We start from the raw sequence: 21,658 nt of genomic DNA, 5'->3' as shown, positions 1-21,658 counted from the left end.
AATCTTGGTCTTAAAAGGGGGGAGGGGGAGTAACTCCTCGAAACCTTGAAAATTCTCCTATTCATATTAGGAGCTCCCCCCCCCCCCCCCGTTTGCCCTTTGGTCCTGTCACTCAGAAAGGAGCTGTTTCTTCCACCACCTCCCATCCACCCACAAGCCGGCCCCCCTCAGCCTCGCAGCCTGGCCCCGGCCCACCCCGAGGCCCTCCCCGCACACAGTTTCTTCCAAGTGCTTTTCAAGTAACAGCCGACGAGAGGAGAGGTGCGGCTTCCCCAGCGCGGAGCCAGACCAGACTCCTCCCGGCAGAGCGCGGCGGGCGCAGCCAGCCCCACGCCGGCAGTGCCTTTTCTGTCGAGAAGCCACAGGGCACCCCGGCTGACGGCCCCTCCCGGCGGCCGGCCCGCGAGGCGGCGTTGGGCCCCGTCACGTGCCCGCGCCCCCCGGAGCCCTTTGTTAAGCCCCGCGGTCCCCACGATCGGCCGCAGCGGCTGGGGCGGTGCAGCCGAAGGGATGCTCCCAGCTGCCTGTGGGGCGACCCGGCTTCGCCTCCGCTCGCCCGGACAGCCGAACACCTTGCAGAGGCGGACGCCCCAAGCACTTGGCAAATCAAGATTCCCATCACTTTGGGGGAAATGGACCTGGGCCACCCCCCTTGTTTCAACCAAAGGCACAAAGGAGGGCGAGGGGCCCAGGGAGGGCGCGTCTCCGCACAGGGGTGTAACCACTGCGCTGACTTCCCTCCTCCTTGCCATTCCGCCTCACCAGTTTCTTGCCTTTTTTCTCTTCTCTTACCCTCTGCCACGCTCAGAGGCTCAGTGGGTGGGAGTGTGTGAGTGTGTGTGTGTGAATATATTTGTGTGCGTATGTGTGCAGCTAGGTGGAAATTTCATAAGAATATGTTCTGCACTTATAAACTTGCCAGGATGGGGAGCATGCTCCGGAGTACACGCACTGGTGGGAGAGTTCAAGCGACTTATTTGGGAGGAAATAGGGGGTCAGATCTGGTCTAAGTGGAACATCTGCAAAACATTCAAGCAGCTTATTCAACAAAGAATCTAGCCATTTATTGTAGAAATAATAAAAAGCCACTAATGATTATGGTTCCCACCCCTTCCCCCAAAAGGCCAAATCCTAATGAAATAATTCAAAGGTAGGCCTCATTTCCTAATAGTGGAATTAAACAACAACAAAAAAGAGCCCAACTCAACTTTCCAGCTCTGCCTTCTTAAGGGCCTGGGAACCTTGCTGAGAAATTAGGTAAATAATCGGCGAGTTGGAATTTCTGCAGAGCTCGGGCTGTAGTGTTCTGACTTGCACATAGTTCTGCCTTGATGTGCAATTAAATTACAGTAAATTCCTCTTTAAATAATAAAATTTGGAAGACTCTTCAGGATTCTAAGATGTCTGGGGTTAAGAAGCTTTTAAACCGTCAGTTTTTAAATGGCTTGTGCAATGAATAACTACCTTTAAATCCTAAAACCATTATAAATATGCTATACATCTGGGTGCCAGTTTATCTCTCCATATTTCTTTTTAAAATGAGGAAAGCATTCATAAAAAGCTACTTGGCACACTTTATTTTAGGAAAGCAGATGTTAATTTTTTCACGTATCATTTTATGACCAAGTACATGTGTAGCATTGGAAAGCTTCCAGAACGCCTCTATTATTTGCTAAATGACTGTTAGTTGAGGCATATTATTCTCAGCCTAACCATGGTATAGGTTATATCAATAAAGTAAACATCTGTGATTTTTTTTTTAACCAGGGGAAGAAGGTATAAAGAGTTACTATAAGAGGGGGGTGGGGTGGGAAGGAAGAGCACACCTGCGTTGCAGCAAATAGGATATTTATATTGTTCTGTGCAAAACAACGTCCCTCAGTCGGGCACTCGGGAATATTTACATGGCGGGAGATAAAGTTGAAAGCATTTCCTGGCGTGCCAAATGGGATTCTCCCTGTGGCCTTCTGCGTGGCAAGATAACAGGTACTGAGCGCTCCCGGTGGCGCCCGGCCTTCCCCGCCGCCCCCGCCCCCACCCGTCCTGGCTAGCCAGCCGCAGGCCCAGCCCGGGGTGAGCCAAGCGCTCGGCTCGAGGAATTCCCAGGCACCGCGAACATTTCAGCGGGGTTCCCAGCCTAGAAATATGCTCAGGAAGCGTCCTCATTTGCCCTGCCTCGCTCGAGGACGCCGGCGCCCAGGATCAGCCAGTGGCGTGATAATTAATGGAATACAATATTTATGGTCCGATGTATTGACTCTGAGGCAAGCGCGCCGCGCAGACGGTCCGTGGGGGTCTGACAAACAGGGGGTGAGTGAACAAACATAATGACGGGAGTACTTATGTCTATCCTGTTTACTTACTTAAACCTGAGGTAGGTAACACCATGATAAATATTAATATCCACCTAGACAGCCCCTCCGTCCTCCTAAGCTCTCCCTTCTTGAGCGCTCCCCTTTACGAAAAGGCCAGAGAGGAGGTTTTTAACATAAAATGCCGCAAATATGAAAAATAGGTCACCAATAAAATTGGTCTCAGCATGGAGCGTAATTGCAACAAAGTGCCGCCGAGTAAAATCGAGGAGTGAGCTGGCTGAGGCGGCACAGTCGCGAACCATCTGGTGTGTATTAAAAGTGGTGCTGTAAATATTGCTGAGAGCTAATGCATTATCGGCTTCTATAAGTGCACAGGGCCTGTAAGCTTTCCATATGTTAGAATATGTAGATCGGGTGAGGGTAGAGAAAGGTGTCCTATCAATCACCAGCTTCTAAAGCATTGTTTTGCCCACTCTTTGTGGAATTTTGGCCCAAAAGTGTAGGATATTCATTCTCATTCTCTCCCCCCACCCCTCCCTTCTCCCTCTTCTCTCTGCTAGCTCTTTCTCTTTTTCTGTAGCCCTTTCTCCCTGCTCCTTCCCTCCATCCCCTCCTCCTCTCTCCCTTCTCTCCAAGGGGATAGGACAGGCATTGCTGACGTCACTCACATCAGTAAAAGAGAGTAACTGTTTCAGAGAGAGGGAGAAAAAATTCATCTGTTTTTCATCAGTGCTAAAGTTTTGCCTTTTTAATAGAAATGAACTGCCCTGCCTGAGTACTCCTTCTGTTTTGAAGCTTTTGGGGGGTGGTCTGAAGAGATTGGGAGGTGTTCTTCATCCTGTGAGTGGAATCATCCTTTAAGTGGTTCTAATGCCAGAATCCGCTCAAAACTAAGAGGCAAAATTGATGTCTTCTAGAGACTATGTTACATCCACACCTACTAGACAACTTTTGCCAAGGATGGTGGAGGGCTTCCGGGTCCATGACACTTCTGCTGAGTCCTGAAACTTCTTCCTTTCTCTCCAGTTCCTCTCTTATAACTCACCCCCCACATACCAAAACCACCACACACAGCACAGCTAATAATTTTCCTGCTGTCACATTACTTTCCTAGGGAAAACAGTTAGAGTACTCCTTTTCCTGATGATACCCCACATTTAAGAGTTAACTATAATTATCCCCTCATCTCCTCTGAGGCCCTCCCCCATATTTCTCAGCTACAATTTTTACTCAAATCTGGTGTTAGGAAATTTCCTACGTTGTTCACAGAGATAATTTTCTCTCTCCCACTGTTGCCCTTGTCTGTCATTCTTCCTATTCCATGTCATCCTCTCTTCCCCTTCTTTTCCTTCCCCCTCCCCACTCTTGTGCACACAGAGTACAAACCTCCAGCACTTCCAGTGTGGATAAACCTGCTGGTTATGACAAACCAAGTTCAATCAGCAAATAAATAAAACTCTTACTTTTTTTGGCTGCCGGCTGCATTCGCCCTCTGGCCGTTGCCTCCTTTAATTATAGGAGCTATATTTCTTCCCTGGGAGACATTCGAGGGGATTTTTAGTTGGAAACTCGTTTCTGCTGAGTTATTTTGGAGCCAGGACCAGTGAGTGAGTGGCCAGTACCCAGAGGCTTTGAGTGAAGTGCAGATTGAGACATATCGAGTTCCCTCTAAAAGGATCATTTCATGTGGGAGGTTGGACACAAAGTTTGCACTCGTGACTGGCATTCCAGTGAGAGACATGCATATTTTAAAACAACAAAGCAAGCTAGAAAGAAGGGGTAGGGAAGGGGGGAAAACTTGGAAAGAAGTTACTAAGTGACAAACATCTGTCAACATGGGATAATTTGTACACTCCAGTGTAAAACTATCTGCCTCCTTAGATGGAGTTCAAGGCACAGAATCCAGGAGAGCACAGTGGATACATATTTATCCTTGTGTGATATGGTTAAAAGACACTCTCCCCAAAATAGGTGTAAGGTGATTAAAACTTGATAAATGAGTGTAATTTTATAATGTTTCTTAAAATAGTGGAGGCCTCTAAAATTGCTTCTTTCTGATAGTTAATACAACATTAGATCCTAATTAATTTTGAAAGACGTACTTTATTTAAACAAGGGAGAATGGTAAGTAACAAACAGGGCATTTATTATAGAAAATAAAATGAACTTTATCATAACAACAACAACAACAAAAAGCAGAAGAAAGAAGAGAAACAAAATAGCTCTACTGATTCCTGGTTGCTATGTTCTAGAAGTTTTAAACTAAAAGTACCAGCTTTACATGTGTATGTGAGCCAAACATATAAAGATCCACCTCTCTTCAGTGTCAAGGAGAAATGGCAAAATATTTTCAGAGGATATTTTCTCTCTCATTTAAGTTTGGAGTTTCAACAGCATGTGACACTTTGAGAGAGAAAAGCAAAAAAGTTCCTTCTTTAGGAAGTTTTTAAAAGCCAGTGAAAGATCAGGCAAGATCCTGGAACATCTTTCTTTTTTTCTTTTTTTTTTTTTTTAATAGCCTGAATTTCCAACAACCACATGGAAGTTCAGGCTCCAGCCTCCACCGAGAAATCTTTTTCTCCTCCAGATCTGAAGACAAAAGGAGAGGAGGCCTGGTGGTGAGCGGGATATCTCTGTTAGTTGTCAGCGCAGGTCCATGGGTTAGGAATGCTAATGAGCCTCTTGGCCAGCTGAAGACTTGGTTCTCTCTCGCCGACCCTGACGCTCACACACGCTCACACACACTCCGGCTCCTGCAAGCCGACTGACAAGCACACAGACAGAGCCTCGTGCAGGACCCTGTCTCTCTCCTTTTCCTGTGAGCCCAGAGATCGATCGCTGACCCCACCATTGGGCCAACGCTTTATTTATCTGGCTGCGCAATGATATTATCAGCCTTAAACGTTATATACAGCAAATGTCTTCGTAAATCAACACAATAGGATAGCCTGCAGAGACCAGCCTGGTCTGCCTTAAAGAAATCCTTCGCTATCTCTCCTTCCTTCTCCCTCTCCCCTCCCTGATAGACACCCTTTCTCCTCTCCATCTTCACAATTGGGGATATTTTAGACGCTGGACTTGGGGATTTGATCCCTTGCTTTCACCTTGATTGGAGAAGGCCTTAACAGACTAGGAGATGGATAGACACCATTATCCACCCATCACTGTGATCTCCATCAGAGGTTCTCTTATCAGCCAGATCCAACTGACTTGACCTACTCTATTGACATGATCTGAATTTCTCAAAATTGGGGTAGAAGAGAAGGCTAGGGGTGGAGAATGGAGTGTGCACCCTTTCACGGTGTTAATTGTTTTCTTTTCTCTCAATTACATTCATAAACCTCTTTTCTGCGTTGCATGTTATTTCTTTGTGTTTTAAAATTGAAACCACGTGCAGCCTTCTCTCCTTCGCACACACAATAAATGCACTGCCCCCTCCCCCAACCCATCACACAACTATTTACATCTTGGTTACTCACTCCAGCTCCGGACTGAAGAAGAAATTGGCCCCATGGGACAAGGTGAGGCTTTGTGAACGCATCTCTCAAATCCGTATCTCGGGTCCCTATCTCGGAGAGAGGCTCCTGGGGCCCCCTCCGGGGCCTCTCTCCCATCCCTTCCTCACACAGGTGGTTGAGGCTTAATCTGGGGATAGCTAGCAGGAAGGACATCCAGGGAGAAAGGCAGCGGTGTCCGGCCAGGCCCACCCGCTGCCCGCCCTGCACACTGGCCCGCCAGCTAGTGGGGGTCAACGGTGGCGGCCAGGGAGCCTCTGCCGCACCCTGGTCCAAGCACTCTGGGCACCGCAGAAACCCCGCAGCAAGCGGTTGCTCCTGGTAGAGCATTCCAGACACAGGTCTTCCCAGGCAAAGAAGTCCCACCATAAATAAATAGATAGATAGATGATAGATAGATAGATAGATAGATAGATAGATAGATAGATAAATAAATCAATCAATAAATAACTACTCCAAAGGGGGAAGGGGTGCTGGAAAATGGATTCGCTGACAGGGAGAGATAATAAATGAGAGGCGCTTTCAGATAGATATCTCAGACGTGAAATTGCGCCCAGCTGGTTGTGTAAGCAAACAAATAGTTTCATGTTAGGAACTCTCAACTTGTGGCTTGATGAATAGAACACGACAGAGGTAAATGGGTCTTTAACTCATTTAGGAATACAACTCTTTGGCTTTCCAAGTTAAAGGCCCAGTGACGCCACGGATCCCGAGCCGGCCCTCTTACAAGAGTTTTATTAGTTGCCACTGGTGTCTCCTGCATAGCCGCCACGCTCCTTCATGGTTTCCGGGTTCCAGACACATTCAGGTGATTTGTTCTGAGGGATGAGAGAAGCTTCTGGGAGGTCATTCCGCGAGAAAGGAGCGGTGGCCGCAGTGGAGAAGAACGATTTAAAATAAATAAAATAAAATAAAATAAAATAAAATAAAATAAAATAAAATAAAATAAAATAAAATAAAACTTTTGCATTCTCCAAGCGGACGAGATCAGGTGGATCCCCAGGGTCCCTGTATGCACAGCTGGTCGGTGGGGGCTCTGGGAGTCGACGAACCGAGACCCTTTGCGGCCCCAGAGACAGCTAGCCCCAGCCAACCCCGGAGGCAGAGCCCGGGAAATCCAAGGTTGTTCGCGTTGGCCCCTCACCCCGCCCTGCGACCCACCTCCACCCTCACCCCACCCCCCCTACCTCTGACAGGCCTGGGAGCAGGTTGGGGTGTGCGTGTAGGGCAAAGGTCATATTTTAACTCCCTCGCGCCAGTTCTAGTCCTGAGCGGTGGAAGAGGCACCGCCTCCCTCCCTAGAGATTCCCAGAGGAGAGCACGTCCCGAGATGGCCTTTTTGATGTTTTAAGCAAAGCTTGTGGCTAACGAACAGTAGTTTAAACCGACTTCAAAGCCCTTAAAGTTCTGGTGGCTCAGCAAGTGTTTCGGTTGGAAAAGGGAACGTTTGACTTTCATATGTCACAGGTAATTTCGAGAGGGAAGTCGTCTTGTGTGGGCCTCTCTCCGACTGTTCAGATGTATTTCCTCTGGCCCTGGGGGACCCGTCGGTTCTACCTTGCCCGGTTAACTCAGCCCTCCTCTCCCGACTCCCTAGGACTGAGGCTACCAGGCAGGCCAAGGAGGGGCTGCGTGCCCCAGGATGACCGGCTGGCCTCCACCTGCCTGCGGTCTCACACCGGGTTCCACGGCTCCCCCTGGCGCTTGGCTCCAAGGCGGGCGGGCTCACTGCTTAGGGGAGGGGGGGCTCCGGGCGGCCACCCAGGCAGAGACTCCCACCTGCTCCACCTCGCCGTCTGCCCAGTGGCTTCCAGGGTCTGAGAAGGCACAGAACACTGAGCGGGGGCAGCCCGGCCACGGCTGGAGCTGCCCCTCCTCACTGTGAGGATGTCCCGGGCCGCAGCCCACTGGTCAGCCCTGCCGGGCTGCCTGGAGATCGCCGGGAGCCCAAAGAAAGATTCCTGGTTGTCCGAAGGCTCATTCTGTGGCTTTGATGCCTCAATCTCGGCTCCTACAACTTCCCTTAGCGCGGTCATATTGAAGTCCCGACTTCACGCGCTGGGAGACACTCGGACACCGGCAGCCTGTACTGTGAGGCGGGAACACCCACAAGGCCTGAGTCCCCGAGAGTCTCTGTCTCTGGTTGAGCCATGCAGAGCCCTCTGAAGACGACTGTCTCTCTGTGTGCAATGCAGGCGAAGACTGCCCCTGCCACCACCCCCGCCACCACCACGGAGAGAGCAGAGGATAAACCCACTGCCCGGGTCCCCAGACCGCCGGCTGAACCCAGGAGCAGAGCGCCTTTCGTCCTCCGTTCAGCTCAGCCCGAGGGCCTCCTGGTTCCAGACTCAGCCTGTGGAGGACTCTGTGAGTCCATAGGATGGGCTGCTCCTCTTCCTACACTGGTCTGTCTCCGGGATTCCTAGGCAGCGGGCAGAGCCAAGTTAGTACTGTCACCTCTGGATCCTGGAGCAAATGACTCCTACAATTCAGGCCTCAGTTTCCAGGCCAGTCCCCACACTGTTTTCAACCAACGAAAATGTTTATCTATTTTCATCAGAGGGATCACACTGTAATGAATATATTTACATCTCATTTGAAGAAAAGCAGGAAAGACCAGTGAGCACTTGGCCACAGCTTGGCTCCCCTCCCCCTCTTCACCCTGGCTGTAGCCCACCCCACCCCAATCTCCACATTCTGCCATCAGCCACCCAGAGGACTACCTGGGAGGCCTAGTTAGTGGTGAAATATGAGTTCTCCCCATGACCCAACTGCCTTGGGTGCCCAACCTGCAGAGCAGCCACCCTAGGCACAAAGACATTGCTCCTGGGTGTGGTACAAAGGATGAGGGACATTTCTGAGTGGGACCAGTTGGAGGGCAGGAGGACCCCAGAGCTGAGGGACTCCACACCCCACACACCCTACCCACCCAGATGTCCTAGGGCTCAGGTGGGTCTCCAGGCAGGCTGGCTAGGGATCATGGACCTGCAGGGCTTCTCCATAGAGAGCATGGTATTGCCTAGACTGTGCTGCACCCAGAAAATAAAAACTTCAAGCTGGTTGGAGTGTAGGAGCTTGTTAATGCATGTTTAAATGAGTGGGGTGGGGACCTGGAGACTTCTAGACAGCAAATTGAAAGCAAAACTTTGCCAATTTCTTCTGAAAGTGAAGCTCTTGCCTCAAACGGGCCTGTTTGCAGCTGGGGGAGGGGGAGGAGATGAGAGGTGTTATTTTAAAAGATCTGGCTTTATTAATACCGTAAGAAAAAGCTCCCTTGGCAGTATGTGTTCTCACAGTGCCGACTGTGATCCTGTAAAACATTCCTGCTCTGAAAGCTGTTAGAGAGAGCAGCACTGCCGCCCCTAAGCACACCCAAGGAGAGGCCTGGCAGGAGGTTCTGCCTTGAAGGGGTCATAGGGCCCAAAACCCCTTCTGAAAAGAGCCTGCTCCAGCGTTGCTCCCCCACTCTCATGTCCCCCACTCTCACACCCTTCAGGGCCACCCAACAGACCTGGAGGGTCCTCCATGGACTCATCATAGGGTACGGGAAAGGGCAAATCATAGCCACTTCTTCAGCAGACCTTATGGGGAACAAAGCCAGGCATCCCAGCACTGAGGCCCCAACTCTCTCCCAGATCTAGGGAGAGGCCAGGCTTCCAATCACAGGCGGCATGAGGTGCAAAGGTGTTTGAGCAGCCCTTTCCCTCCCTCTACCCCACCCCCTTCTAGTGCTCCACAACCCTACAGCCAGGTAAGTTCCCACCTGCAATCAGGGCAGCAAGTGGTGCCCTGAGTGGCCCAGCCCACATGACCAGGCCTGCCCAGCCTGAGGCTCAGCTATGTGCAGGGCCTCTAACGGCCCACCACCCACAAGGTCCCATCAGATGCTGCTCGCAACCAAGGCTCCCTTCCTCCCTGACCACCACGGCCCATCCAGAGCCTGGCCCTCTGAATTTATAAAACTAAGCAGTGGCTTGTTTTAGGAAATACATCTAGCCAATTCGATAATGGACCTTATAAGTTCCCCCCTCTTAATAAGAATTGGAGTGGAGATTAATTAGAGCATTCTTTTGCACTGGTAACATCTATCAAACAACCAGACACGTGGGTTTTGCTAAATTCTTTTATTTTTGTTTAAATTTTCACTTCAATTTTAATTCTTGAAGAACAGCCTCGACAACATGTATCGCACTCATTATAAGAAGCAAAGGGTTATATCAAAAATTATTAGTATAGAATCACAGGAAATCTGGTTTGGAACCAGAAAAAAATACAAAACAGATATAGATACATAGACACAGGACAATTTTTTATAATTATTTGGAAAATGTTATTTTCCCCTAATTCTTGTTTTCTTTTTTATGTGCATACGATGTTTAAATTTTACAAAAAAATGAAAATAAAGACTAGTATCTTACAAAATGAATAACAATGTTTGGGGGTGCGTGTGTGTTTCTACATAGGATTCAGTCCACTTCCATGTGTTGTTTTCTGTACAGAATATATCCACATCCGTCCACAATAAATCCTGGAAGGTCCATTAGTCTCCTTCTGTTTTATTAAAATTCTCATGGTCCTCTCTTCCAAAGATTGTTTTCTTTTTCTCACCAGACACAAGGTCCTTTTTCTTTTCTTTTCCAATGTGTTCACAGATCTGATCCTAAAAGAGTCTCTTTTTCTCCTGGATTGCAGCTCGGGTTGCATTTATGTAGGGTGGGCTGCTCCTGCCTTCCCAGCCCTTCTCTCCCCTGCCCAGCCTGCCCAGCACGCTGCACCCTGCATCAGCTGCCCGGTGTCCACCAGGCTTTGGAGTCCATGGCCCCCGCTGGTCCTCTGAGTCTCTAAATAGGTGGGGGCAGGTAGGAAGTGCCCAAGGTCTAGGAACACTGGATGGACATGTAAGGCCAGTTGAAGCTGCTCCCAGACAGTAACATATCACGGATGAGAGTTTCGATGGGGGTTTTACCTACCAAACGAACGAAGAACAGCTGCTCAATGACTGAGGAGGACACCGTGCGCAGCGAGGGCAGGCGCAGTAGCAGTTTGCCGAAGCGGCTGGGCTGGTTAGGGTACTGGCTCCTCACATACTCCTCCAGCGCACACTGCGACTTCTCCTGCAGGCTCTCGATGTGGGCGGCATCTGACAGGCCACAGGCATCTGCCCAAGCAGCCACAGGAAGGAGAGACAAGGGGAGGGGGCACATGGTTAGGTCAGCGAACAGCAAAGGCACAAACAACAAGCCACTAAAATAATATTTTTTTGAGGAGAAAAGGACAAAAAAAAGAAATAGAAGAAAAAAAAAATCCACACCTCCATACTTCCCCACTCCTTTTCTACCAGCCCCCAATACAAATAAAATATCAAACCCCCACCAAGCCTAGTGGAGCTGGAGAGAGAAGCACATACATGCAGAGGCAGCAACCACTCTAGTCCCTTTGTTTTGCCTCTTTCACCTTTGGATTAAATAATGTACGATGCTGGAGCCATGTTTGCTGTGTGTAGCAACCTGTCCTCTGCCTGCAGGGGAGCATCCTTCCATTGTGCTCATTAAAAGGAGGACTTTCCCCCATTTTCCCTTGATTTCGGGGTATTCAGGAACCCTGAAGAAATATGCAGCCTGAAGGCAGTTCTTAGAGTCCCCCTCTTAACAAATGACCCCAACCGGAAACCTTAAGAACCTGGACTGTGTAGAGAACAAATATGTAAGAGCAGGTAAGGAATCATGGGCTGGCAGTGCCTGGAATAAGATCAAGCCCATGCTTTAGCAATAAAAGATATGAGATCCACTATCCATGCAAGCAAGAACTCTGCAGCAAATCCTTGGTGAGAGTGTACACTTCTATCTGTGCCTTAGATCAAGTAATTGAAAATTGGTTACATCTCTGTAAGCTGTATAATAATCAGGAAGAATATGGCTCAGTTACTCCAGGCTGCAGAAAGGAGACATCCTCAATGATCAGACACAAAGCTGGGCTAGAGGCAGCAGCAGCTGCTGCTGCTGCTTCAAAACTGGAAGGTGGGGAGTTAAGGAGGGATTTGGGGAGATAGGCTTCCTTTATAGGACCAAAGGAAAAAAGGCACCTACACACAATGACAGCATCTCAAAACCTGTGTGTTTATCTAACATCAACCAAGGCTCCTCTTGTGCTCCTAAAAATATTTCAAGACAGCAGTTTATACTATGTCAACTAACTAGAGGTGAGCAAATGGAGGGAATGGTGGAATCAGCGGAATGAACTGAAGTCTTCCTCTTCTAGTTCAAACACCTGTGTTGTTCCTTATATTAATAATAAATATTTTAAAAATAGGAAGATCAGAGAGGAGCCCTTAGCCAGTCAGGAGGTTGACTAGAGATCAAAGGCAGAGTTTGCTAATATATAGATCTGGGAAAAGATTCATGCATGGTGATGCCCCCAAAAGACATTATCTATTTGTGAATGGGCAAGTAAGTGTCACCCTAAGAAGACATAGCAAATGATTCAAAGTGAAACCCTTGTCTGCTGAGTTTATGAGCTTTATGTCTTTATATTTCAAGAACTGGGATTTACAAAGCATTCTAACACCTTCATCTACAAGGCTATGGCCTTGAGCAAAAATACAAATAAAACTAGTGATAATTCAAGAACTTCTGAGGCAAGTCTCCTTTGACCCCAGATCCAGACTGGGTTCCTTTCAGATGTCTAATTACTCCAGCCAGCTGCTTGGGTGTACCCACACCAGCCTGACTTGGGAAATCAGTCAGGTTTTATAGCTAGCAGGGCGAGGGCAGAGGCACTTTGGAGCTTTGCTCCTTAGAGAGGGGACCTTGAGGTCTGCCCTCGGCTCTGCTTGCTAACCTGGCTCTGCTGAATGGCCACCATGCAGACTCATATTTACATATATCTTGCTTTACATGCATTATCTGACCATTATGCCACAGGATCCCTTTCAGCCCCAGACAATGCAAAATGAAAAGGACCCACTGATACTCCAGCAGATTTTTTTTTTTGAAGACCCATATGCCATTCCCTCAGGTCCGTAAAATATTTATCTGATATTTACGATTAGGGTCCCCAGAGAGCAAGGTCACTCCCCTTCTCCCAGATAGGCCACTCCGATGGAGAGAAGTCCAAGAAAGTCATGCTTGGGCCCTGTGCTGGCTGCTTTGATATCTTTCCTCCTTTGAAGGCAGAAAGCCTATAGCTCAGCCGGACTTTCAGGTACCATGCGGCAAGCCCTGTGGCCTCTCTCCAGCAGAAGCCCTAGTTTGGGCCTGACTTCCCGGTGTAGATAGTCATTCCCACCGGATATTGCTGCAACAGGATTCCCCCAACTGTGGACAGACGCATGAGCTCTTAGATGGATTAGGTGGTTGTGGTAGCAAAGCTAGGTGAGCAGGGGGTGTAATGTAGTCCATATTTATACTCCATGAGTTATATACACCCCAGATAGGAAAAGGAGTCAGAATGTGCAAAATACATGTCTCGCTTTTTATATGGTAGTGTCAGTGTGGGAAATCTCAATATTTCTTCTACAGTATATGGAAAAGAAATTATGTAAATAAATAACCATTACTGTTCAGGCCCTCCTGGCTTAGCCTTTGTAGTGCAGAGAATGTATTTCATGTTGTGCATTCAGAAGAGTTTAGTGTTCAGGAAATATAGATGTAATCAGCTGCCATAACTAGAAATCAAAGTTATTATTGTACTGAAAATTGATTTATTGTATTTATGTTAACTAGATGGCTCCTTTCAGGGAAGGTCTCATTTATTTGAGGGAATATTTAGGTGTATGAATTAATGAATTTAAAAAAAAGTAAGTTCAGGTCATGACCTAGTCTTTGGATGCTGTCCAGAATATTAAGGATTAAGCATACCATCCGGAGGCCAAATGTGAAAACCACCACAGGGAACCCCCATGCCAGCTTCAAATGCTTAACCGGAGCAAACCTCATTGGACAATATGTCTAAAACTGTCTTTTCCATCATTCAAAGTTTGCTCAAAAGTTGGATGACTTTGAGAAGGCTTCCCATGAATTCCCTTCTGGCTGGCAATCAAAACAAGTTTAGTCAAAAGTGGAAACGTGTTGTATGAAAGAGGGGGGTGAATTACTACTGACAGCTCTATTTCCATTTTCAGATATTCTGCTTGCAATTTTCCAACAAAATAATGTTATTGTTCACTTCTCGGCCTCCCTTGCACCTTGGACTAGTCAGTTGAAGAAACTTCTTTGGGGAAACTTTTTTTAAAAAAGAAACACTTTTCACAGGAATGTTTTAGGATGAAAAGTTGAAAGAAAAGCTAAACAATTCCACAATCTTCTCTGCAGCATGCACAGTCCTTGCTTCGCTCTGGAAAAGGGCAGGAGATCAGCAAAGTCAAGGGGGTTCAAAGAACCTTAGGGAGAACAAGGAAAAGGGAGGGAAGACCTTTCTTGAGAAGACCTCTGTCCAGCTCCAAGTTCCATTTCTGTTTCAAGACATCTCACTGGATGAGATTTTAAAACCCCAGCTTCCCTGACACTGGCTTGCTTCCTGATTAATTTGGCTCAAGAGCCGGGTAGTGGAGAGCCAGCCAGGCCCCAGGCCTGCCAGAGCTAAAGCAGCCTGGTCATTGCTTCCCAGGCTCTTTGTCACTTTTGAAAAACACGTTTCTATCAAGAAGACTTATTAAGATAAAATGCATTCAAACACCGAGGAGGCTATTCAATAAATCTTCCATTTGTTTTAAGGTTCTCACTTTATCCTCTTGCAAAGAACTACTCCCTCTCCCACTAGCAGCCCTGTATTTGCACTGAGAGTAAAAGGGGGGCAGTCCAAGTCCACGGCTCTGGCCACCCTGCATACAAATGAGATGGTCTTGTCTAAATAAATTATCTGCTGTTCAGATCGATATTAATACTACATTTGCTACATTACAATATTGTGCAAATTTAAGAGTCATTTTAATACAATGTAAATATGATTCTTCACGCATGAGAGCCAAGAAATATTGATAGATTATACCACTGCTTACTGTTCAACAAGGCCTTGGAAAAGGATTTCACCATCTTTGCTCAAGAATGGTTTTAATTTGGACTTTGGGTATCCTGGTTCTAGGCTAGATTTATTAGGATAGTTTATTTGTTCTCTGAATGGAGAAATTACAAACAATAGTTCCAATAATGGAGGTAAAACTGCAGCTAACCCTACTTACAGTGGGCAAGGCCAAGACCCAGTCTGAGCAGCTCTGTTCCCCACCAATGTCCCTTCTGGCTTTGTTTATGTTTCCCCCATTACCTGCTGTCCCGGGTGTTTATATGTTTCCCTCTTGCAGGTTACAATAATAAAAAAGGCGGGCAGTGTTCTCAGAGGCTTAGACCAGAGCCTTCAAAGGCAACGTTAATGCACTTTCCTGGAAGTTAATTTGAACCATCTATCATAAGAGAAATTGTTAACATGCATGTTACCACCGCCTACATTTAATTTGATATTTTTAAGGCACTCTGTTAAATTTCCGATGTTCGAGTGTTTTGCATGGCGATGAGATTTATCTCCCGGGCGGGAATCCTACCATACTTTCGGATTCTACAGTATTGCTTTTGTTTTTATCTTTCTTGTTTAGATCGAATCCGTTTTTTACGACCCTCAATAACCTCAGCAACTGCAAACATGAATGGTTTCCGATAAGGGAAAATCAGGCAGCAATAAAGCGGGATTATTTATGATTTACTTGTGCGTATTCTTCTCTTTCCACCTGTGTGTATATGTGTGAGTGTGTGTGTGTGTGTGCGCGCGCGCGCGCGCACCTCTATGTTGGGAAACTCATCCAGGGAGCGTGCCACACAGAGGAGAAAGCCACATTCCCACGTTCTTTTCCTTCCTTCTCCTCCCCCAGAAGCGCTGAGCCCTGGCACGCAAACACACGCACACACACGCAAGCACACCGCACACACGGGCAGCAGACGGATCCACAGCACCGCCTCCCCCACCAGACACGCACCCGTAGCTGCGGAGGCCGGGTGCGGGGGCCCAGGCCGCTAGGCCCGGCCACCGGCTCGCAGCCCGCATCCGCGCCGCCTCGTCTCCCGCACTGCCACGCTCCCAAGATGGCAGCTGCGCCGCGGGCCGCGTCTGGGCGCAGGGCCGCAGGATTCGGCCAGGCCCGAGGTCCCACGAGGGCACGGCCGGCCGGCGCGGCGGCGGCCCTGGAGGCCGGGCCCGGGGAGAATGGAGCCTGCGGTGGCTCCTGGCGCGGCCTGCCCTCCTAGCGACCGCAGTCTCACCTGACGTGAACAGCACGATGGCTTTGAGGCAGCTGTACTCGGCCGAGTCGACGTGCAGCGCTTTGAGCTTCTCCACTTGCTCCTGGAATATGCGGATGTGGTCCATGAAGGCCACGACGCGGTCGGCGGACATGGGTGAGGCGTGCAGGCCGGCGGCGGCCAGCAGCGGCGCCACGTGCAGCGGCATGGAGCACTGGGCCGCGTTGAGCACAAACAGCTCGCTCCAGGTGAGGCGTAGCAGGGACACCTGGTCGGTGATCTGCAGATCCGGGAAGAAGGGGATGTTGCGGGCCCACTCGACGGCGCTGAAGAGCAGGCGCGCGGCCAGCTCGCAGATGTTCTCGATGCCCATGATGTTGTTGGGCTGCATGCATTGGCTGCCGTAGCGCGACGTGGGGTAGGGCTCCGCGCGCAGCAGCAGAGAGATGTAGCCCGACAGGTAACAGTGGCCGTTGAGGGGGTCCCCGTTGGTGAGTGCGTACTGGCCTGGATTGGGTTGGGTTGGAGGCATTCTTCCTCGCTGAACCGCTGACGAAAAGAAAGAGAGAAAAGAGGCAATGTGCATCCAGGGGGCTTGCGAACATCGCCGCGCCGCAGAGCACCCCACACAATGCGGGGGCTCTTCCCGCAGCCACACGCTCCCCGCGCATTTTCTCTCGCTTTCACAGCCGGCACCAAGAGGAAATGTGGGGTGAGGCCCTTCAGCTCCGCGGGTCGAAATGCTCAGCCGTCGCCTGCACACCTGGCCACCCCAGCCCTGCCAGAACTAGGCCTGACTTCAGGGCTCCCAGGCCGGCCAGAACCAAGAAAGTATCACCCAAACCCTCCACCACCAAGGAGTAACACGCAAATCAATGAAATCCCACTCACCCCTCCAGAGTGAAACAAATCAGGGTAGAAAATAAACAGGAGAAACCAGAGAAAGGTTGAGGTTCTAGGCAAATGCCTAGCTGCCTCTTCATTTGCAAGCAAGCAACATTTTGCTCAGAACGTTTCCATATTCTCTAAAAATGCCATAGAATTATCCTTAAAATAGATAAAAGTTACATACACTACTAACCACTTACAACTTTTCAATAGAAAACGAGTATCTTGCACCCCTCCCCTCTCCCCTCCTCCCCATCGCCCCCACACAAAGTTCTCACTGTTAAAAGCAACAGAAAATTGAAAAAAATTTCAAGAATAAGTTGAACTTACAGTAGCCAAACATTATTGAAAAAAGTGGGGAATATAATTAATGTCTGTCCTGCGTGGTGCCACTGCAACCTGCAGCCAGCTTTTGCCCAGTGAATGCACGAGCTTGCAACTGCAAAAACACTGGATTCATTAACCATCTGAATGCAAAACGTAAGCATGCTTTGAGTTCTTAAAGCTGACCAAAGTTTTTTTTTTTTTTTTTTTTTTTTTTTAATGTGTATGTTTTACTTCAACAGTGCCAGCGTTTTAAATTGCCATGTAAACAGAGACAACTTTAGGAAAAGTTAGGGCTACTGAACTATCCTCTCAACAAATTAATATAGATATGTCCATGTACACGTAGCTGTCTTATTTCAGGTTGTGCACTGTTTTCTTAAGTTTGCTTTGATTCTATTTTTAATGCAACCCCCAATGCAATTTCAGCTCTTGAAACATAATGGCTAGAATACTTTTTTTCTAATTATAGTTTTGAACTTGGCAGTTATTTTTCAATTAAATGAGAGTACAATTCAAAGTTGTTTTTTTTTTTCCAGATGCCTACAAAATCTCCCTGGAGCTAGAAATGAAGTCGTCATATTTGCCTGCTCTTTGAGATCTGAAGGAATTCAATTTCTTTTCCTGTGGCATATAAAATATAATTTTAAAGTCAATTACAAGAAGGAGTAATCTGCATTCTGCAAAATTGACTGGTTCGCTAATTTGACTATAAGACATCTTTAATGATTGTCAGGAGATAAACTTTAACTGTAAATGGCTAAATATATTTATAAGAAAAGTGCTGCATCTCTTGCCACATGAACATGAAGCATATCTAAATACAACATCAAAAGTTGTGTTAAAAGAAACCAAAGCCATACAACACAGAGATTAAATGATGTGGAAGCTCATGCCAGCTGCAGTCTATGCATTATAGCCAAATCAGAAGGATCAGTAAAAGCCGTTGTAAATTGTAATTTGTATGCAGTATTTAAGCAGAGGGTGGAGTTTGATGAAGAAATAAAATGAGTATCATGCTTTTTAAAAAATGACACAACTATGAAAGCTCGGTTCACTCACAAACTTTCCTTTCAAAGTAGAGGGGTGAAAACAAGGCCACAGCTCTGGAGGAGGCGGCCCCAGCTCCGTGAAGAGGAGAGGGAACCAGTGAACAGGCCAGAAGCCCCCCCTTTCTCCCCTAATTAGACCTACAAGTGCAATAAATCTCTCTCCTCTTTTTCCATGCTAAGCTTCCAAAAGGATGATGCAGCAATGAATCTACTCAGGGTACTCCAGTCCCCAGCCCTCCCCCATTTTAAATAAAGGGAAGGAAGAGGTGGAGGGGAAAGTAGGATGCAAAAACACAGAAACAGAGTTTTCTGGGGGAAGTAAGCACCCCTCCCCAAGTTCATGCTAGCATAGACCCAAGCATCCTCACGCACACGCGGAAAAGACAAATATATCGAGCACATCCAAGACAGGGGAAGGAAGGGGATTTTAAGCCACAGCTCACGATTCCCGGGACACAATCCTGAGCAGGCATCGAGAGGGGTGGAGGAGCCAGGGAGAGGAGCGCAGGCCGGGAGGGGGAGGCAGCGGCAACGAGCTGGGGGGGGGGGGGCGCCAGGGGGAGGAAGGCAGCGGGGACAGGGGAAGCTGGGATGGGCCAGGGCCAGTACTGCAGGAGCCCCAGCCCCATACTGCAGCCACCCCCGTGAGAGAAAGAAAGAGGGCCGAGAAGGCGGGCAAAGCTCAGGGAGAGAAGCAGAGAAGAAATATTCACCTTCCCGCCTCATGCCCACTTTGAGGCACTTCTTGAGGCGGCAGTATTGGCACTGGTTGCGGTGGTGCTGGTCGATGGGACAGTTCCTGTTGGCACGGCATGTGTAAGTTAAGTTCCTGCGGACGCTCCTCTTGAAGAAACTTTTGCAGCCCTCGCAGGTGAATTGGCCGTAGTGCTTGCCGCTTGACTTGTCCCCGCACACCACGCACTCGATGTGTTGCTGGCTCTGGCCCGAGCCGGGCGGGCCCTGGCCCTTGTCCCCTGCCGTGCCGGGGGTGGCGGGCGCTCCGGGCTGGCCCGGGGTCTGAGGAGTGTGCGGCGCGCCCGAGCCTGCCTGCTGCTGCTGCTCCCCGCCGCCGCCGCCGCCGCGGGCCGCCTGCGCTGCGGGGTTGGGGCCGCTGGGGTTGCCCCCGGCCACGTCGTCCTGCGGATCTCGCCAGCTGCTAACTACCATTGCCATATCTTTGGGCCCGGGGAGCGCTGGGGGGAGCCGAGCTGCTCGCCGAGGGCCGCGGGGCGCGCGGGCGCGCTGGGAGGGGAAGGGGAAGGGGAAGGGGGGAGGGGGAGGGGGCGGGGGGCCCACCGGGCGCCCCGGGGTCGCGGGAGCCGAGCCGGAGCCGGGCACCGGCCGCTGCCTCCGCCGCCGCCGCCGCCGCCGCCGCCGCTACTGCCTCGGCCGCCCCGCTGCTGCTGAGCGCCCGCCCGCCCGCCCTGCTGGCGTTTTGTTGTGGTTCCTGCTGTTTTCTTTCTCTCTTTTTGCAGCCCCCCCAGGCTCTCAGGCTCCCCCCCCGCAACACCCCTGCTCCCCTCACCCGCTCCCCCCGCACTCCGATCCTGGGGGGGCCACGCTCTCCTTCCCCCCCTCCCCACCCCCCCAGAGAGCAAGCTCCCTTCTCTCGCTTTTTTCTTCTTCCCCAAGTTGCAAAATCAGAAATGGCACAGGCGGCAGCCGGGAGCGGCGCGGGGCGCAGCGCCGGGGGCGGCGGGCATGGGCCACAGCGCGCGCACACACTCGCCCTCCGCCTCGCCCGCACCCCCGCGCACACACACACTCGCACACACACTCGCTCACCCGCGCCAGGCGCCCGCCCGCCCGTCGGCCGCTCGGGCTACGCGCTGAGCGCGGGCTGAGCCGACATAGAGGAAGACCGCGAGGGCGGCGGCGGCGGCGGCGGCGGAGAAGGAGGTCGCGGCTGCAGGCGCCGCTGGAGCCGCCGCCTCAGCTGCAGCGGCGAACGCCGCTGGAGGAGCTGGGGCCGGGCTGGAGTCCGAGCTGGAGTCGGGGCCGCAGCCCCAGCGCGAGCTCGGGTCGGGGCCGCCCGCGCCGCCGCCGCTGTCCCGGCGGGAGCCCTCGCTGGGCTCGGGATTGAGGGGAGTGCGGTGAGCCGAGCGGGGCGCGGGGCAAGGCTGCTGGCCGAGATCAGGGCGCGCTGGTGTCGGGGGGCCAGGTCCAGGGCCGGACGCTGCCAGCCATTCAGGAAGGCAGAGCTGGAGAGCGGGAGGCAGCCGGCGAGGAGGATCACACACTTTGCTCTTTTTGTTGTGCCTGTGGCGCCGGGCTCTCGCCTTCTTCTTTCGGGAGGTGACGGAAGGGGAGAAAAATACGAGATAATTCACGCCGGCGACGAATTCACAGCGAAATAGAAAAAATAAAAATCAGAAGAAAAAGAATTGGGGAAAAAAAAAAGCGAGAGAGACATCCAAAGTAGGTCGAATAAATAATCCTCTTCTTTTCCTCTTTCTTGCTCCTTCTTCTGCTTCTTCTGCTATAACACACAGAGCTAGTTAAAAAAACCCTGGAGATCGCCCAAAAATGTTCTTTTTTTAGTATTTTAAATAAGTGCTCTTCAGCCGGGAACCAACACCCTCCCTCCAAAAAAAATCATATATGTATAAAATAACGATAAGAAGAATACGAAGGGGGTGCCTCCTCCTTTTTTTTTTTTTTTTTTTTAAGTTTAGCCTTCTCTCTTCTGCAGGAATGAACTAAAACAGACAAGGAGGAGGGAGAAAAAGGAGAGAGAGAAGAAGAATACGGGAAACAACTAATAGGATATGTAAGAAAAGAGAAAAAGAGAAGAGAGCAAGGGAGAGAAGAGAGAGATTGAGAGATTGAGAAAGAGAGAGGCAGAGGAGGAGGAGGAGAAGGAGGAGGAGGAGGAGGAGGAGGAGGAGGAGGAGGAGGAGGAGGAGAGAGGAGAGAGAGAGAGAGAGAGAGAGAGAGAGAGAGAGAGAGACCCCAAAATTGAATGCGTTTAAACGGGAGGACTCGCAGAGCAATGTTTCCGAAAGGGGGATCTGCGCGAATGTCTGTATATAGTGAACTTTGACACTACTATTGAAACTGACACGTTTCTATGGAGATCGCTGCCTTATATGGAGCTCATGTCAAGGAGCCAGGAGAAGGGCTGCTGGCAACTGATAATCAAAGGCGACTGACTGGTCAGAGCCCTGAATGGGAGGGGGGGAGAGAAAATGGGAGGCTAAGGTTAGCCATGCCTCCTGCACGCCATTGGTTGGAGAGCCCCTCCCCCCTTCTCTTTTTCTTTCTTTCTCCCCCCTCCCTCTTAGCTACCTACTGACGGGGATGGTGAGGGGAGGAGGAGAGAAAGTGAGGGAGGGGGTGTG

At 49.9% G+C, this 21,658-nt stretch overlaps 1 protein-coding gene across 2 annotated transcripts; it reads right to left on the bottom strand.

Annotated features, from left to right (window-relative positions):
* Window positions 1-9,945: 9,945 nt before the first annotated feature.
* NR2F1 (nuclear receptor subfamily 2 group F member 1) lies at window positions 9,946-21,182 on the bottom strand. 2 transcript variants are annotated; one of them, XM_036279452.1, is made up of 3 exons: window positions 17,272-17,333; window positions 16,075-16,602; window positions 9,946-10,988 (listed from the first exon to the last, which is right to left on the bottom strand). In XM_036279452.1, the coding sequence occupies exons 1-3, from the start codon at window positions 17,282-17,284 to the stop codon at window positions 10,708-10,710; spliced, it is 822 nt and encodes a 273-aa protein (XP_036135345.1). In that variant the 5' UTR covers window positions 17,285-17,333; the 3' UTR covers window positions 9,946-10,707. The 2 variants fall into 2 exon arrangements, with proteins under 2 accessions (XP_036135345.1, XP_036135344.1); XM_036279451.1 differs by lacking the exon at window positions 17,272-17,333 and adding an exon at window positions 19,031-21,182 and having other exon boundaries at window positions 10,468-10,988.
* Window positions 21,183-21,658: the final 476 nt, after the last annotated feature.

The sequence above is a fragment of the Molossus molossus genome, unplaced genomic scaffold (genome assembly GCF_014108415.1).
Source record: "Molossus molossus isolate mMolMol1 unplaced genomic scaffold, mMolMol1.p scaffold_m16_p_3, whole genome shotgun sequence".
NCBI classification, from domain to species: Eukaryota; Metazoa; Chordata; class Mammalia; order Chiroptera; family Molossidae; genus Molossus; species Molossus molossus.
This window is presented reverse-complemented; position numbering and strand designations above follow the sequence as displayed.

Bases quoted from the DNA above. Each gene is read 5' to 3' on its own strand.
- NR2F1 (XM_036279451.1), bottom strand. From the start codon at position 19,490: ATGGCAATGGTAGTTAGCAGCTGGCGAGATCCGCAGGACGACGTGGCC. The intron at 16,603-19,030 runs GTGAATATTTCT...TCTTTTCGTCAG, and splicing joins AGTGGGCATGAGGCGGGAAG to CGGTTCAGCGAGGAAGAATG. The intron at 10,989-16,074 runs GTGAGACTGCGG...CTGCTTGGGCAG, and splicing joins CATCGTGCTGTTCACGTCAG to ATGCCTGTGGCCTGTCAGAT.